This window comes from Eptesicus fuscus, chromosome 3 (assembly GCF_027574615.1).
Source record: "Eptesicus fuscus isolate TK198812 chromosome 3, DD_ASM_mEF_20220401, whole genome shotgun sequence".
NCBI lineage: Eukaryota > Metazoa > Chordata > Mammalia > Chiroptera > Vespertilionidae > Eptesicus > Eptesicus fuscus.
In genome coordinates this window covers 58,796,770-58,812,892 of record NC_072475.1, presented here as the reverse complement: position 1 = coordinate 58,812,892, position 16,123 = coordinate 58,796,770, and the positions used below count along the sequence as shown (strand labels likewise).

Below are 16,123 nucleotides of genomic sequence, written 5' to 3'. Positions count from 1 at the left end.
CTGTAAACTGCATATATGCTTATCTGGGTGCATTAGAACATGCATTGTCCTTCAAGGTCTAAGAATTTCCTAAGCCCTGCCTTGTACAATTGCTATAGTACCATACTGATGACTTAATTTCTTTCCTTTTTTATTTCTGAGATAAATCAGGCTGAAGAGAAAGTAGGTAACGAGGTCATTGAGGAAGATAAGCCCAATTTCTTAGAAATGAGAGAGCAATGAATTTCATAACCAGTATGGGCCTGTGCTTTTATTGTGGGGGAGTTTATAAGCACATTCAAATGTGTGGGGCGGGCAGTACAGGGATGTGGACTAAGGTGCCGGTCCTCCACGGTGAAGCGCTCACAGTTTGAAGGTTCTGGGGCTGGGGTTGTCTTGACATTCAAGTCCAGGGCTGTTGTTAGTTGCCACACTGCCCCTAAGCCAAGACAGTCCGAACACAGCCCTACAGAATAGAGACCTGGGCTGAGCACAGCAGCCTTGAAGATAAACCAAAGGATAAAAGGCAGAAATAAGGTCAGAGAGTTTGTTGTGCAGAATCTTGGCAACATCTAAGAAAACTTTGAAAAATGAAGAGTCCATAAGACACACTATATTCATGGAGAAAATTAGGGCGAAAAGCCTCAAGCCTACATTTAAACATTTTAATAATGATTTAAAAGTCAAGCTTCTTTTCTTCTGGTCCGGATTATGAAGAACATTGCATCGCCCAGCACCAGCACCCACTGCAGGTCCTGTAGACACCACCTGAGTAACCCCTGGGGATCTTGGGAAGGAAGTCACGGGACAATAGTGGTTCCCTGTAATTGTTCCTACATTTTATTGGTCGTCTTCAGGTGTCAAAAATGGGTGACACTGCTAGTTTTGGGTAACAAACAGTGATACTCATGAGAACAAAAGTAAAAGAAAAATACACAATTGAAACTGACCTCCCCTAAAGCAGGGTTTCTGGGAACTGCTGACATAGTGCACTGAATAAATCTTTGTCATGAGGGGCTGTCCTGTGTGTCATAGCATATCTTGCAGCATCCTTAGGCTCTAGTCATAGTATGCCCACAGCTGTTAACAACCAACACTGCCTCCAGACATTGTTAAATATCCTCCGAGTCACTCCTGGTTGAGAACCACTGCCCTAAAAGATGATATCCCAGTGGCAGTAAGTTAGGATCAGCTGTTTAGAACAGCAAAATCTTCTCTCACACATAGTTATCTACAATGGTGATGACTTCATCAGCTTTGTAGTTACTAAGGAGGTTCTAGACACATGGAGATATTAACTTGTGAATCAAATCAAGTGGAGCTGGTTTGTTTGGTGTGCCTTTATGCCCTGGGGTCATGTTCAAAAGCACATTCCTTCAGCTCTCTCCCAGTGTAGCTGAAGCCAGGAAAGTTAAGCTATTTATCTTGTGTTTACATCCCTCTCACTTTAATTGGTGCCATTTTCTCAGTCCTAGCAATCCTCAAACAAGTGAGAAAGAAGGGAAAGGAGGACAGACACTGTGGGCAAGTAGAGAACAAAGAATTTAGCCAACAATAACAACAACAAAAATGAGGCTAGTTGATCTGGATACTTGTTGCTTTTGTGAGCTCTGGACCTCTCTCTGAACATGGTCTGAAGCTGGTGTAGATGAAGTAGGTGGCACCTCTGAGAAGAGTCAAGAAGCATTTGAGCAAGTCCCAGAACAGAAGTATGCTCATCTTTCATTAGAGTATGCCACTTGGTACTATTCGGTTATGTAACTATTTTTGCTCATTCTTATTGTTTGGTTTATATTGCACATTTGTATATAAGGCATCATTTTCTAAAAATATAAATAGATTGTGAGCTAAGATTTTATTCAGTGAAGATGAGTAACTAGAAACAACTAAACACTAAAGTGGGAGGGGAAGGAGAAGGGAGATTTCTTCAGGTATGGGTTCCATGCATGTTGGCTCTAGTCCTTCCTATATGAAAAAAGAAAGCTCCTAAAGTCCATTCTGGGTCTTTCATTTTACTGGAAGAAAAGAAAGAAAGGGGAGCCAAGGGAGATACAAAGTAGGGGCTACTGTTAGATGGGTGAGAAGTATAGAGAAAGGAAGAGAGCAGAGGGCTTTCCCTTTGCAATCTGGGTGGGTGGGGGCAGGCCGGGCTCAGGGAGCAATCAGGACAGTGCCACACTGCTCTGTGGGCTGCACAGTTTCTGTCACACTTTATTTTCCTTGTTGTTGCCTTCAGAGCAATATTGAATCGATCAACATCATCACGTTTTGTAAGATATCTAATTGTACATCTTGCAGAAAAGCAGGATATCGCAGTATATGCACTGGTCTACACAAACAAGCACAATTTATGGTGAGAGGGCAGTTGGAGCAAAAGGAAAACTTTTTATGAGACTGACTTAGGCAGAAGGTGATTTGGTTAGTGAGATAAGGCTGTAGTGAGTAGCATGGGCGGCAAGCATTATCTGACAGAGGCAAGACGGTTAGACATGGCTTCAGACTAAGAAGCACTGAGGGGAGTTGAAAGGGACATTGTACCCAGGAATAGGAGCCTGGCTGGAGAGAAGTCTATGAGCAGAGCCCTTGATGAGTATCACCACCAAGATAATCGGTTCAGAGTAGAAATCAGCCAAAGTGGAGGGAGAGGTCTGGAGAACTGAGGCAGTTCTGTAGAATTGTTGCTTTAATAGCTTAGGGGGCTGGAAAAGAAGTTTCTGTCTTAAAATAAAGGGAAAAATGAAAAAAGCAAGGAGAGACTTGGAGATGTAACCAGAAAACCTCTGTAAAATTCTGTTCTGTGTGTGATGTCAAATAAAACTGAAGTGAAGAAGGGGATTGTGTATATCTATGATGGCTTACCTTTGTGTACTGGAAATCCCAACGTCTACATAAGCAGCAATAAAAACTGCTTTGCACTCTGAAAGGCTAACTGGGTGAATCTTGTAAGGTAGGTCTAGAGACAGATTTGTGATTCACTGGCATAGAAGTCATTGTGAAAACAAAGGAGTGTGTGTCTTAAAGAAGAGCCAGGGAATAAGCCTGAGGGACACAGTGCTCCAGGCACATGGGCAGCTCACAACTTTGGGAAGTCCTGGAGCATCTGTGGATCTCGGTCACTAATCTTAGCTGCCACTCTCTTCTTCATCTTTGAAAGTTGGGCCCAACTTCTGATACTGGTTACAGCACAGACTTCTATGTCTTACTAACAAGATTCCCTACACCAACCAAATCTCTGGCTTTGATTTAGATTTTGTTCTGATTTTGCCTCACATCTCCTATCTCTGGCCTTATAGAGCGCAGTGGCCTGGGCTAGGATAAACCCACCATGTCCTGTCCTCATTCTCCTCATCCTCATACTTTGCTAGTGATTTGTTTGTGCCCATCACTGGCTGTCTAAATGTTTTCACTGTTTTTCATATCATATTCATCCCTGAACCACACAGAAGCTTCATGAGCTTTTCCCATCTACCCACTTACTTGGCCATCAATTTCAGTCATCCAGCTACAAGGAAGTTGGGACTTTCTTGAGTAGAGGACACCGTCTCTGACTAAATCCTCTTACCAGTTCATTGAAGCCTGTGTTCCTTTAGCTTTTGTCTTTGTTGTTGTTGTTGTTGTTGTTGCTAAATATCCCTTTTCCTCCTTCCTAATCTCTAATGTGTGCTTCTTCCTCAAGAATCTTCATATCCTAGAAGAGTGTAGTCATTACTCCCAGGCAGAAGGTGGCTGGCCTCTCACAACTGCTGAAGCCAGTAGAAGTTCTCCCTGGCCTCCTGTTCCCCACCTGACCACCATTCCCCAGGCTGATCTGTTAGGACTGGGTTTAAATATAGCTAAAGGAAAAGGCTAGACATCCAGGGCACAGGAGGATGGGCATTGGTAGGAGGGAGTCTTCTGGATATGCCTGAAAGAGGCAAGGAGAATTGGGAGCCATGAGAGTCAAGGCCATTGAGAGATGCATAAAAAGCATTATGTACTTCAGCCTAGAGGTGAAACATAGTCCCACTTTATTTCCAACTTTAAGACTGAGCAGAGAAAAGGTATCTCCGCAGGGTAGGAAAGTAAGCAAATAGCACAACCAGGAAAACCAGGCAATCTAGACATACCTTCCTCGGTAACCAAACCAGGAAGCTCAGAGCTCACAAAAGCAGAAGGCAGAGTTTGAGGTGTTCGAAGGAACACTCATGGGGAAGGAGGTGGGGCAACAAGATGAATGTGTCTGAGCTCACACAGGATAGAGAGGACACAGAAGGAGAGCTTCATCCTCATGCTATCTCTGCCCCAAACCCTAAAGGAGAAGGAGAGGGAAATCTATCGAGAACCTCAGGCAACTCATGACATCCTATGAGACACTTGCAGCAGGATGGGAGGAAGTGGAGGCAGAGCCACTTGGATCCTGGGAAGTCACAGTGCAAAATACAATGTGGGCCATTTACTGGAGAAGGTTGACATAATTGGCAGGGAAGAGTCCAAAGCGATCGTGGCAACGTCCCCGCCACCAGCCCTCGTCCACCATCTCAATGTCAGTGATGATGTCATCTGGATCAAAGGAAATCTCATCACTTCCCTCTGGAGAGGAAATTGACAGGATATTAGGATGGTCAGACAGGAATCTCTTTATCCCTATACCCACTCTAAACCTCAGGAAGAGAAATAGCCCTGGTCTTCTTGATGCCAAGTCTGGACACTTCTGTGACCCTCAGAATTCATCCCCCTCTCTTGTTTCAAGGACCTTCAGACACCAGACCCCTCAGGTCACTCCCAACTTACCTCCTTGGTAATCATACAGGGCTATAGCTGAGATCCCAGCCCCAGCCGGACGGCCTGATGATCCTGCATTATCAAAAACATAAACATGGTCTCACCAACATGCAAAACAAATAGGTTCTTCTGGGTAATGGGGCAATGCTTCCTTTTACCCTCCCCAAGACCAGACCAAATTAAAGAGCTAATTCTCCCTTCTACCACTCACCAGCCACAGAGGAGGGAAATGAGGCATCTTCAGGTTCCAGCACATCCTCATAGTCCCCTTCTAGTTCATCATCTTGCTCATTTCTGTCCATATGTGCAACATCCTCATAGTCATTCTCAGGCTCCGGCTCCAGCTCCGGCGCAGGCGCAGGCGCAGGCTCAGGCTCAGGCTCTGCTTCATATATAGGCTCTGCTTCATATATTGGCTCTTCCTCTATCTGGAGGCCTTCCAGAGTCCTGGGGGGCAAAGCTGGGGGCTCCTCATCATCCTGAGGAGAGACAGTGTGGAGCAGGGTAATTTGAATTCACCAGGAGCTGCCGCTCCAAAACCTTCCAATGGAGGACTGCTAAGACCACACCCAACACCATCCTACCACTTCTACCCTTGCTTCTATTTAACAGCCTCTCCTAGGATACACAGTCATTCATCTATTCTTCATTCCTCAACCTCCACATCTACCCACCCACTCAAAACATATGATAGGAGGGGAATGTAAAAGGTGTGAAGAAAGGGAAGTTGGAAGCAGATTCCTTGGAAGACCAAGAAAATGTTGAAGCAAAAGCATATTATTGGGAATACCACAGCTAGGATGACCAGCTCTCCTAGTCTTCCCAGAACTGGTGGTATCCCAGAATGCAGGACTATAATTTTTTTTTCTTCTTAAAAGAAGTGACTCTTTTAATATATATATATTTTGATTTCAGAGAGAAAGAAGAGAGAGAGATAGAAACATCAATAATGAGAGAGAATCATAGATTGGCTGCCTCCTGCATGCCCCCTACTAGAGATAGAGCCTGCAAACAAGGCATGTGCCCTGACTGGGAATCAAACCATGACCTTCTGGTTCCTAGGTTGACACTCAACCACAGAGCCACACCAGCTAGGCAGGACTATCAGTATTGAGATCAGGACAGTCCCAGACAAACCAGGATGGTTGGTCATACTCTATGGCCCATCTTCCTAGGGACATGAGGAGATGGGGAAGGGACAGAGAATCGTTGGGGCTCTGCTTACCTCTGGGGGTTCTTGCCTTGAGGGCAAGGAAGGCAATGGTTGTCCCCTGCTGGTTCTCACAGGCTCAGGCTCTGGCGAAGAGCAACTCCCTGCTGGAGGCCAGACCTATGGAGAATGAAGCATCTCTCCAGTAAGCAAGCAAACTTCCATTTTCTCTCGTATACTGACGTGCAACACCCCTCCTCCCTCTGCCAATCCAAATCCAACTCATCCATCAAGATGGGGGGTGGGCTCCATCATGATGGGCTCCAATCTGTAGTGATGGCTCTTTCCTCTCAGTTCCTGCAGCAAGGATTGGCTATACGGCTGGTGACCTGTCTTTCCACCAGGCATGTGCCAGAACTGGGAATCAAACCTGTGACCTCCAAGTTCATAGGTCAATGCTCAACCACTGAGCTATGCCGGCCAGGCTTCTGTTATACTCTGTAAATCTTGTCCATTCTAACATTCTTGTATATATGAGGCCCAATAACACAGAATGAAATTTTCCTGAAGGCAGCGAGAGCACTTATATAGAATTTGCTTAACACAGGGGAAGCCTGTGTCTTATTTTCTACCAAAGATTTGGAACCTTTAGGCTCCTGTTTGGGCAGGAGTCCGGGATATGGATCCCAGAGCACCAAGCACTCACCTGTGAGGAGATTTTCTTAGGCAATGGGGCTGGCACCACTGGCTCTTCCACAGTGGTTGCTGGTGGCTGAGCCTCGTGGCTTATCTTTACCAGGGCCTTTCTCTCCTGTTGCTTCTTGGCAATCTGCTGTGATTTTTCTTCTTCTTCTTTCTTCTTCTTCTCCTCAGCCATGGACTCAAATTTTGCCTTCAGTCCACGGGCACCACTAGAAGCTTTAGACATAGGCAAAAAGAATTAGGGTTCTCTTGGGTCAGGGGAGGGGGTGGAAGTATAGCACTTTAAGGAAAAAGAGACATCTATCTCTTTATCCTCTTAACCTAATTTTTCTAGGAGAAAGAATTTGGGAATATGAGGATAAGGGTCAAGTGTCCCTTAGCTAATCTAGGTAGGTAAAGGCATGGAGGAGGTAATCTGGGGAGAAGAAAGAATTAGAAAGAAGAAGCAGTTGAGGAGATCAAATGGAGAGGGGACTTATAGAAGGGAAGGTAAAGAGGTATTGATGGAGGAACAAGGGAGTTACAGGAGGTTGGTGAAGCCTTAAATCCTAGATTTTCATAAAGCCAGGCTGTGTAATCTCAAACCCTTTTCCTTTCTAAACCATAAGCCTTGGTCCTCTAACCTGTATCCTTACCTGTCCACATTCTTTAAATCTGCATACACTCTGACCACCACCCACCCCCACCTCCCATCCCAAGCACCTATCTCTATGTATTCTTCCCAAATGGCTCCCCATCCCTTTGTCCTCTGCTCACAGTTCCTTCCCCAGTGTCACTCTGTCTCTTTATCCACTTACCATATTTTTTCTAGGAGAAAGAACCTGGGAATATGAGGAGAAGGGTCAAGTGTACCTCAACTAATCTAGGTAGTTTAAGGCATAGAGGAGGTAGTCTGGGGGGAGGAAAGAGTGAGAAAGGAGAAGCAGTTGAGGAGCATAGAGAAAGGGAATTAAGACTCACCAGCCTCTATGGGTGTCGTCTTCTTATAAGCTGTGGTTGGAGCCTCCATTTCATTGAAGCCAACAGCACTCTGCAGAAGAACAGTAGGTGTGTGTGGGGGGATGAGGGTGGTGGTGGTGGTAAGGAAGTGGTAGCTACTCAGAAAGCAGTATTAGGGACTGAGGCCACTGTAGGAGGTATTCTAACCATTTGATCCTCAACAGTTGGACAGGGTATTCTAATACTGTTGTTTTGTGGCAGAGAAAAGGGAAAAGAAGTTCTAAACTGGTGGGCTCAACTCCCTTTTTTAATGTGCAGTGTACCTAGAATCTCACATCTCCCAATCCAGTTGTATGGAATGCAGCAAGGCCCTGGGTAATGCATGAAGAGGAACTGGTGCAGGGGAGGACAGTGACATGGAGTGGGAAAAGACTGCAGATTGGGTTAAAGAATGCTAAGCAATCAATGAAATTTTAAACATCATCTTTATCTGTCTCTTTGTCTCTCTCCAGCACCCTTCCCACTCCTCAGTTAAAGCTCAGGCTTCAGAAGAGATGCTCATTAGGTGCTGCGGGCAGTCCATAGGAAGTGCAGGACACTAGGACAGCCCAGTACACCTAGCTTTTTCTACCTTTTTTCCAGCTTTGTTTCTCTTCTCCATGCACTTCCAGGGCAGTTTGGGAAACTATTCTCAAGACATTGGTACTCTGGTACTTTACCTTATCCACTCGGTCCTTCTGGATTCCATACTGACCGCCAAAGCCCTTGGCATAATCTGCAGGACAGAAATGTCTAAGAGTCATACAGGAGTTAAAATGCTGGAAATGGGTGCGAAGAAGGAGCAGGGGGAAGAAAGACCAGAAGACAGAGAGGTGGATGAGGAAGTATGAGAATCAGAGGATAGAGAGAGGCAAAGGTGGGAAGAGAGGCAAAAGGATTGGAAGAAGAAGAAGAAACTTGGGAGAGAATGGAGGAGAGAAAGCTGAGAATTGGAAAACATAAAAAGAACAAAGTGACAGAAAAGGGGAAAATGATAAGGAAGAAACAGAAGAAAATAAGGACAGCCCTCTAGCCATCCCCTGTGCATCTCAGCGAGGAAGGAGACCTCTCTATCCTCTGTGAGGCAGAGGGGCTGGTAGGAATCATAGCCAAATCACACTCCTATCATCACCATCCTGTCTGTCTTCATCCTTTTCTCAGTGGTCCCTTCTCCTAAGCCTCGCTCTTCTGTCCTGTCCCTAATCTTACGCTCTTGCTCTCCACCACTTTTGGTTTACCTCCACTGACCCTCACACACATACACATTATTTTTCACCCACCACCTCCATTGCACATCTGCCCCTCTATATTCTGAGTCCTCTGTGTCAGCTTCCAGAAAGGAAAGATGGTCCATCAGGTGTAGCTCAGTGGTTGAGCATCAACTCATGCACCAAGAGGTCACCAGTTCAATTCTTAGTCAGGGCATATGCCCGGGTTCCAGGTTTGATCTCCAGCAGGGGTGTGCAGGAGGCAGCCAATCAATGTTGATGTTTCTGTCTCGTAGATGTTTCTATTTCTTTCCCTCTCCCCCTTTCTCTCTCTCTAAAAATCAATTAAAAAAACATTTAAAAATAAATAAGAACAGAAAGAAAGGGCTAAGGCTCTATGGTGCTCTGTGACCACCCTCCTCTCCATTTCCAACTTACCTCTCTGGGATTCGTGTTTCTCTGTTTCTCCTTTGTAGTCATATCCCAGAGCTGCCTTGTCCCGTTTATCCTTTTCTACTCCATAACGGCCACCAAAGCCATGAGAGTAATCTGCAATGGAAGGAGCAGTCATAAGAGCCCACTCTCAGCCCACAGGAAAGAGCCATTGAAGAGAGAAGTCAAGAAGAATGGGTGACTGGGAAAGAGAGAAAGAGAAAGAATGGAAAGAGAGCAGGGCTCAGATATAGGTGAATTAAAGAGAAATGGTGTTCTAAACCATCTTTTGCAAGCTTTAACATTGTTCACTCTTTTTATCTTCTCTCTCTTACTTCCATGCCAAGATGAGAAGATCATTTCAATTTTCTTCCCTCTTCAAGGAAGGGGAAAGTATAAAGAGTATAAGGAGAAGCTTCTGGAAGGGGGAGAGGTGGAAGGCATATCTACATGAAATGTCTGCCTTTTCCTATTTCCATAAAAAAATTTAGAAATGTCAGCTAAAATATAACAATTTTTATTGTTGTTGTTAATAGTGAAGCTCAAAAAAAAAAAAAAATCCTGGCTACAAAAACAAATAGATAAACCAAAGCAGCAGATATGAGGGTACTTATGAGCTGATGGCACAGAAAACTCAAGGGTGTTTTAAGTTCCAAACTTATTGCTTAGGTTTAGAATCTAGGAGGGTCTGATTTCTATAAATAAACAGAGGGCTGAAGAGCAGGAAATGAGTCTCTGCCCACTGCTATAAAGGAGTTTTAGAAAAATTCTATTCACTTGTCCAGGGAATGGTGAGAGGGGCTTGTAGTTTGTTCGGCAACAAACTATAGGGGGGAAATTTACCTAAGAGACTTGGAAACTATAGTCTCACACCTGAATGTATGGAACACAAATATCCAATTGTATGCTACTTACATGTGAATTCTAAGCTGAGAAATTAATTTCAATACTTATCTAAGAAAATATATACCACAGAAAGAGTAAGTATCAGAAAAATGTTACGAATATGAGGCAAAGTCGACCTCAAGACAAAATGCGTTATAAGAGATACGAGAGATAATCCTGTATAATAAAAGCCTAATTTGCTAAGTGTCCGACCGTTTGTCTGACCGATCGACCAGTCACTATGATGAGCACTGACCACCAGGGGGCAGACACTCTGACCCATAGGTTAGCTTGCTGCTGGGGTCCAGCCGATTGGGACTGGGCAAGAAGGGCTGGACACACCCTGGAGTCCTCCCACAGTCCCTCCCTGGCCCCAATCATGCACCGGTGAGGTCCCTTGGCTTGGCCTGCACCCTCTCGCAATCCAGGACCCCTTGGGGGATGTTGGAGAGCCAATTTCGGCCCAATCCCCACAGGCCAGGCCAAGGGACCCCACTGGTGCACGAATCTGTGCACCAGGCCTCTAGTACAATAATAAGAACAATTCATCAGGAATATGAATGCTGGCATAATCTTATTAACCAAATCAAAATTCATGAAGCAAAAACTGACAGAAGCAGGAAGAAAAAGAGACAAATTCATTATCATAGTTGAAAGTTTTAACACCTTTCTCTCATGAATTGACAGAAATTCAGACAAAAGAATCTAAAATTATAGGTCTAAATTACATTATCAACTAATAAGACCCAATTGACAATTACAGAACACTATAGACCCAAACTGCAAAATATACATTTTTTAATGTACATTGGTACATTCATCTAGTCATATGCTGATCCATAAGTTTTTAATACAATCAAAAGATTGAAATATGAAACCGGTTTGGCTCAGTGGATAGAGCGTCGGCCTGCGGACTCAGGGGTCCCGGGTTCGATTCCGGTCGGGGGCATGTGCCTTGGTTGCGGGCACATCCCCAGGGGGTGTGCAAGGGGCAGCTGATCGATGTTTCTCTCTCATCGATGTTTCTAACTCTCTATTCCTCTCTCTTCCTCTCTGTAAAAAATCAATAAAATATATTTTAAAAAAAAAAGATTGAAATAGTAGATGCCATATTCTCTGATCACAATAGAATTAAATTAGACGTTAATAATAAAATTATCTAGAAAATTCCCTCCAATACTTGGAACATGAATAACACACTTCTAAATAACTCCTGGGTCAAAGAAGAAATCATAAAGAAAATGAATGAAAATTTAAACCCACATGACATTCAGAAATGCAGCAAAAGCAGTATTTGGAGAGAAATATATGGTTTCAAGTACACATCCTATATAATAAAGAGCTAATATGCTAATTAGACCGAATAGCAGAACGACCATCTTTTTTTCTCTCTCTCTTCACTCCTCCTCCCTCCCTCCCTTCCACTCTCTCTTTAAAAAAATGAAGAAAAATATATAACTGGGTGAGGATATATATATATATCCTATAAGATAATATAGGCAAAAACCTAGATGACCTTAGGTATGGTGATCTTTTTAGATACAATCCATGAAAGAAATAATTAATAAGCCTGGACATAATTAAAATTAAAAAACTTCTGCTTCGTGAAAGACAATGTCAAGGAAATGAGAAGACAAGCCATAGACTGGGAGAAAATATTTGCAAAAGACACACTGATAAAGAATGGTTATTCAAAATACATAAAGAACTCTTAAAACTCAACAATTAAAAAAACAATTTTAAAAATGTGCCAAAGATCTTAACAAACATCTTACCAAAGAAGATATACAGATGACAAATATGCATATGAAAATATGCTCTATATCATATGTCATCAGGAAAATGCAAATTAAAATGAGACACTAAGTATATGCCTATTTCAATGACCCATATCCAGAACACTCACAATACCAAATGCTGTTGAGGATGTGTAGCAACAGGAACTCTTATACATTGCTGGTAGGAAAGAAAAATGATACTTTGGTAATTTCTTACAAATCTAAACATACCATCAACAAAACAAAAAGATAATCTACTGAAAGAAAAAATATTTGCCAATGATACATTCAATAAGGGGTTACTATAAAAAAATTATAAAGAACTCATATAACTCAACACCAACAAAACAAACAATCCAATGAAAAAATGGACAGAGAACCTGAATAGAACGTATGAAAAAATGTTCAATGTCACTAATCATCAGAAAATGCAAATTAAAACCACTATCAGATGTCACCCCATACCTGTCAGAGTGGCTGTTATCAACAAACCAACAAACAACAAATGTTGGCAAGAATGTGGAGAAATGGAACCCTCGTGCACTTTTGATGGGAATGTAGATTGGTGCAGCAACTATGGAACATAGTATAGAGGTTCCTCAGATGGAACTGCCTTATGACTCAGTGATTCCACTTCAGGGTATATATCTGAAGAAACCCAAAACACTAACTCAAAAGAATATATGCACCCTTATGCTCATTGTCAAGATTTGGAAACAACCCAAGTGCCTGTCAACAGACGAGTGGATAAAAAAGTGGTAGTACAGATATACAATGGAATATTACTCAGCCATAACAATGCATGAAATCTTACCACTTGCAACAGCCTGGTAAGACAGAGGAAGACAAATATTATATGATTTCACTTATATGTGGAATCTAAAGAGCAAAACAAACAAACAAACAAACACAATAGAAACAGACTCATAGATACCAAGAAAAAACTGATGGTTGTCAGAATGGAGGAGGGTTGGGGGACTGGGTGAAAAAGGTGAAGGTTTGAGTAGTATAAATTGGTAGTACAAAATAGTCATGGGAATGTTAACCTTTTGCACTCGGATGTCAAGTGTGACTCGACACGGTTAGCATTAGAATAAAGGAATAGAGAAAAAAGCAAGCGAGTGCAAAGGGTTAAGTACAGCATAGGGAATATAGTCAATAATATTATAATAACTGTATGATGCCAGGTTGGTACTTGGAATATCAGGTGGACCACTTTGTAAAGTATATGATTGTCTAACCACTATGTTGTATACCTGAAACTAATACAAATTAATATTGAATGTAAACTGTAATTGAAAAAAATTAAAAATAGATAAAAGAGTGAATATAGACTTGGGATAATTATGATGTATCAATGTAGATTCATCCTTGGTAAAAAAAAAAAATGGGTGTATGGTAAATCTCTGTACCTTCCTCTCAATTTTGTTTTAAGTCTAAACTTTTTATTTTAAAAAAAGAGATATCAGCCTGGCAGGCATGGCTCAGTGGTTGAACATTGACCATGAACCAGGAGGTCACAGTTCGGTCCCTGGTCAGGGCATATGTCTGGGTTGGGGGCTCAATCCCCAGTAGGAGGCATGCAGGAGGCAGCCTATCAATGCTTCTCTCTCATCATTGATGTTTCTATCTCTCTCTTCCCCTCCCTTCCTCTCTGAAATCAATAAAAAAGAGAGAGATCAAGAAGATAATGAAAGTTCGAATACACATCTAATATGAGTTACAGAAGAATAAAAAAGAAGAGAGGAAAAGCATTATTAAAAAAAAAAAAAAAAAAAAAAAGCCTGGGGACTTTCCATAATGAGTTGCAGGTTGAAAAGAACTGATGTCTCTCCGAAACCGGTTTGGCTCAATGGATAGAGCATCGGCCTGCGGACTGAAAGGTCCCAGGTTCAATTCCGGTCAAGGGCATGTACCTTCGTTGCGGGCACATCCCCTGTGAGGGGTGTGCAGGAGGCAGCTGGTCGATGTTTCTCTCTCATCGATGTTTCTAGCTCTCTATCCTTCTCCCTTCCTCTCTGTAAAAATATCAATAAAATATATTTTTTTTAAAAAAGAAAAGAACTGATGTCTCATGTAAAATAATAAAAATAGATCCAACACCTAGACATATTCCTGATAATATTTCAGAATAGCAGAGACAAAAGAAAACCTTTTATAAAATAAAATTTAAGGAAACAGAGATAAGACATATTATCTACAAAGAAATTATGATTACACGAGAGATACCAGAGATAATGAAATAATATCTGCAAAGTGATGAATGGAAAATAATAATGAAGAGTGGAAGAAAATAAAAGATTTTTTTAGAGAAAGCCTGAGACTTCCTTCATAGACTCACTGAAAGAATTATCAAAGGGTGTACTTTAGCAAGAAGAAAATAGAAGAAGCCAGGAGGAAACAATGAAATACAGCAAACAATGATGAGGTGGGAGTTGGTAAATATGTGGGTCAATTTAAATAAGAATTTACTAGGTAATAATCATGATTCAATTTTATGGGGTTTATCAACACACAGAACCAATATCCCAGGTAATAATAATTGTCCAGCTGGTACAAAGATTGTAGAATGTAAAAAAGGATGTGATTAAAATATTCTATATATCTTATATTATACAGGAAGATATAATGTTTAAATTTAAGTCAGAGATGCATGTTACAACTTAAGGATAACCTAAAATAAAGGAGTAGAATACCTTATTTTTAACCCATTAGGGAAAAAAAGGGGGACTAAATAAAACTTGATCAATCTCATAGAAAGTGGTAAAGGAGAAGGGAAGAAGCAAGTAGGAAAGTACAGTACACAGTTGGATTTTAAAATAAATGAAATAGTGAGGAATTGGGTTATGGAACAAAAAAGGAGCTGATGACAGCTATGGCTATTTGAAGTCTGAGCAGAATAGCAGGGTCCTTGCCTTTCTGAGATGTGTGTTTCTCCACTTCTCCTTTGTAATCAAAGCCAACTGCTGACTACAAAGAAAAGGAGAGAGAATTGGTTAGAGTCGGAGCTGACGATGCTTTCCCTCTCACTTATCCTTGCTCCCAGCTCAGCCCAGAGGTTCATTTATAGGGGCTCAGGCCTGTGTATGGGGGTTTAATGTAGAAATAGTACTGACAGGCTGGTGTAGAGGCAGCGTGCTACAAATCAGTGAACATGGACTCTGGACACAGACAGTTCTAGATTCAAATCCCACCTCCCCTACTTAGAGTTGTTTAACTTTACACATGTCCTTTAATATTTGAGCCTCAGTCTCTTCAAATATAAAATGAAAACAGATATACCTGTTTCATTAGCCTCAATTGTAAAATGGAAGAAATGATCCCTCTTCATTTGGGATATTGTGAGAACTAAATGGGGCAAGGTATGTAAAGTGTTTTCATTGCGTTACTCAGTAAATTAGTGCTTTTCTTCCTAACTCCCATGATATAAAAATGAGATAATAGTGCCTTGAAAACTATAAAGCACTATAGACATGTAAGACATCCTATTCCTAATTAATCATGCTGTGCCTCTTTTCTTTCCTTTCACAGAGATGTGGATTTTGGTGGGATGAGAGGCAACCAGGAGAGTCTGGATCCTAGCTGCTCCTGGGACTGGATATCTATAATAATAATAAGTGTAATATGCACATTGACCGAATGGGCCAAACAGCAGAACTACCATCAGGATGACCACACTATGACGCGTACTGGTGCCAGGCCACCAAGGCGGGTGCGATGCAATTGGTTGGGGGGGCCCACCATTGCCTCATGATTGCCCTGCAGAGGGAGGCCCAGGCCACCAGCCAGCAGGGCGATCAATGGAGGAGGAAGCAGGGGTGGCAGTGGACGTGGCAGCGCCAGGCCAAGGCAGGTGCGGGCAGGGGGCAGGGCCAGCTGCCAGCAGCTGGGGAAGGAAGGCCTCCCCTTGCACCAATTTCGTGCATTGGGCCTCTAGTAAGTAAATCAGTATTGACCAACACCTAACATCACCAACTGGTTCAGTAACTATGGGTCTCTAAGTGAGTCTAGATTTTGCATCTTAAAGCTAGTAGTATGTATTATTACTTGATTTACATGACACACTGATTGTTTAGGTGATTCAATTTGTGGCTGTGAGGCACAAGATGAAAGAAAGAACCATGAAATGTTAGGAAGAGGCCAAGATGGAAGAAAAATTCCAACCTGATTAGAGGAGACCATAACATGCTCCATATTCCATTACTGCCTTAAAAATTTGCCTTCTGCATATTTCCTTTCCTTTACAGCAT

At 42.3% G+C, this 16,123-nt stretch overlaps 1 protein-coding gene across 1 annotated transcript in view; it reads right to left on the bottom strand.

Moving 5' to 3' along the window:
• Nucleotides 1-3,963: 3,963 nt before the first annotated feature.
• Nucleotides 3,964-16,123, bottom strand: part of HCLS1 (hematopoietic cell-specific Lyn substrate 1) — a 26,093-nt gene continuing 13,933 nt past the window's right edge. Inside the window, exons 6-14 of the mRNA XM_008146651.3 lie at nt 14,789-14,843; nt 9,217-9,327; nt 8,251-8,306; nt 7,553-7,622; nt 6,597-6,808; nt 5,966-6,070; nt 4,952-5,219; nt 4,750-4,812; nt 3,964-4,548 (exon numbers count right to left, since the gene is read on the bottom strand). Of these exons, the coding sequence (XP_008144873.2) occupies nt 4,412-4,548; nt 4,750-4,812; nt 4,952-5,219; nt 5,966-6,070; nt 6,597-6,808; nt 7,553-7,622; nt 8,251-8,306; nt 9,217-9,327; nt 14,789-14,843 (1,077 nt within the window). The 3' untranslated portion in view covers nt 3,964-4,411. The remainder of the gene's footprint in view (nt 4,549-4,749; nt 4,813-4,951; nt 5,220-5,965; nt 6,071-6,596; nt 6,809-7,552; nt 7,623-8,250; nt 8,307-9,216; nt 9,328-14,788; nt 14,844-16,123) is intronic.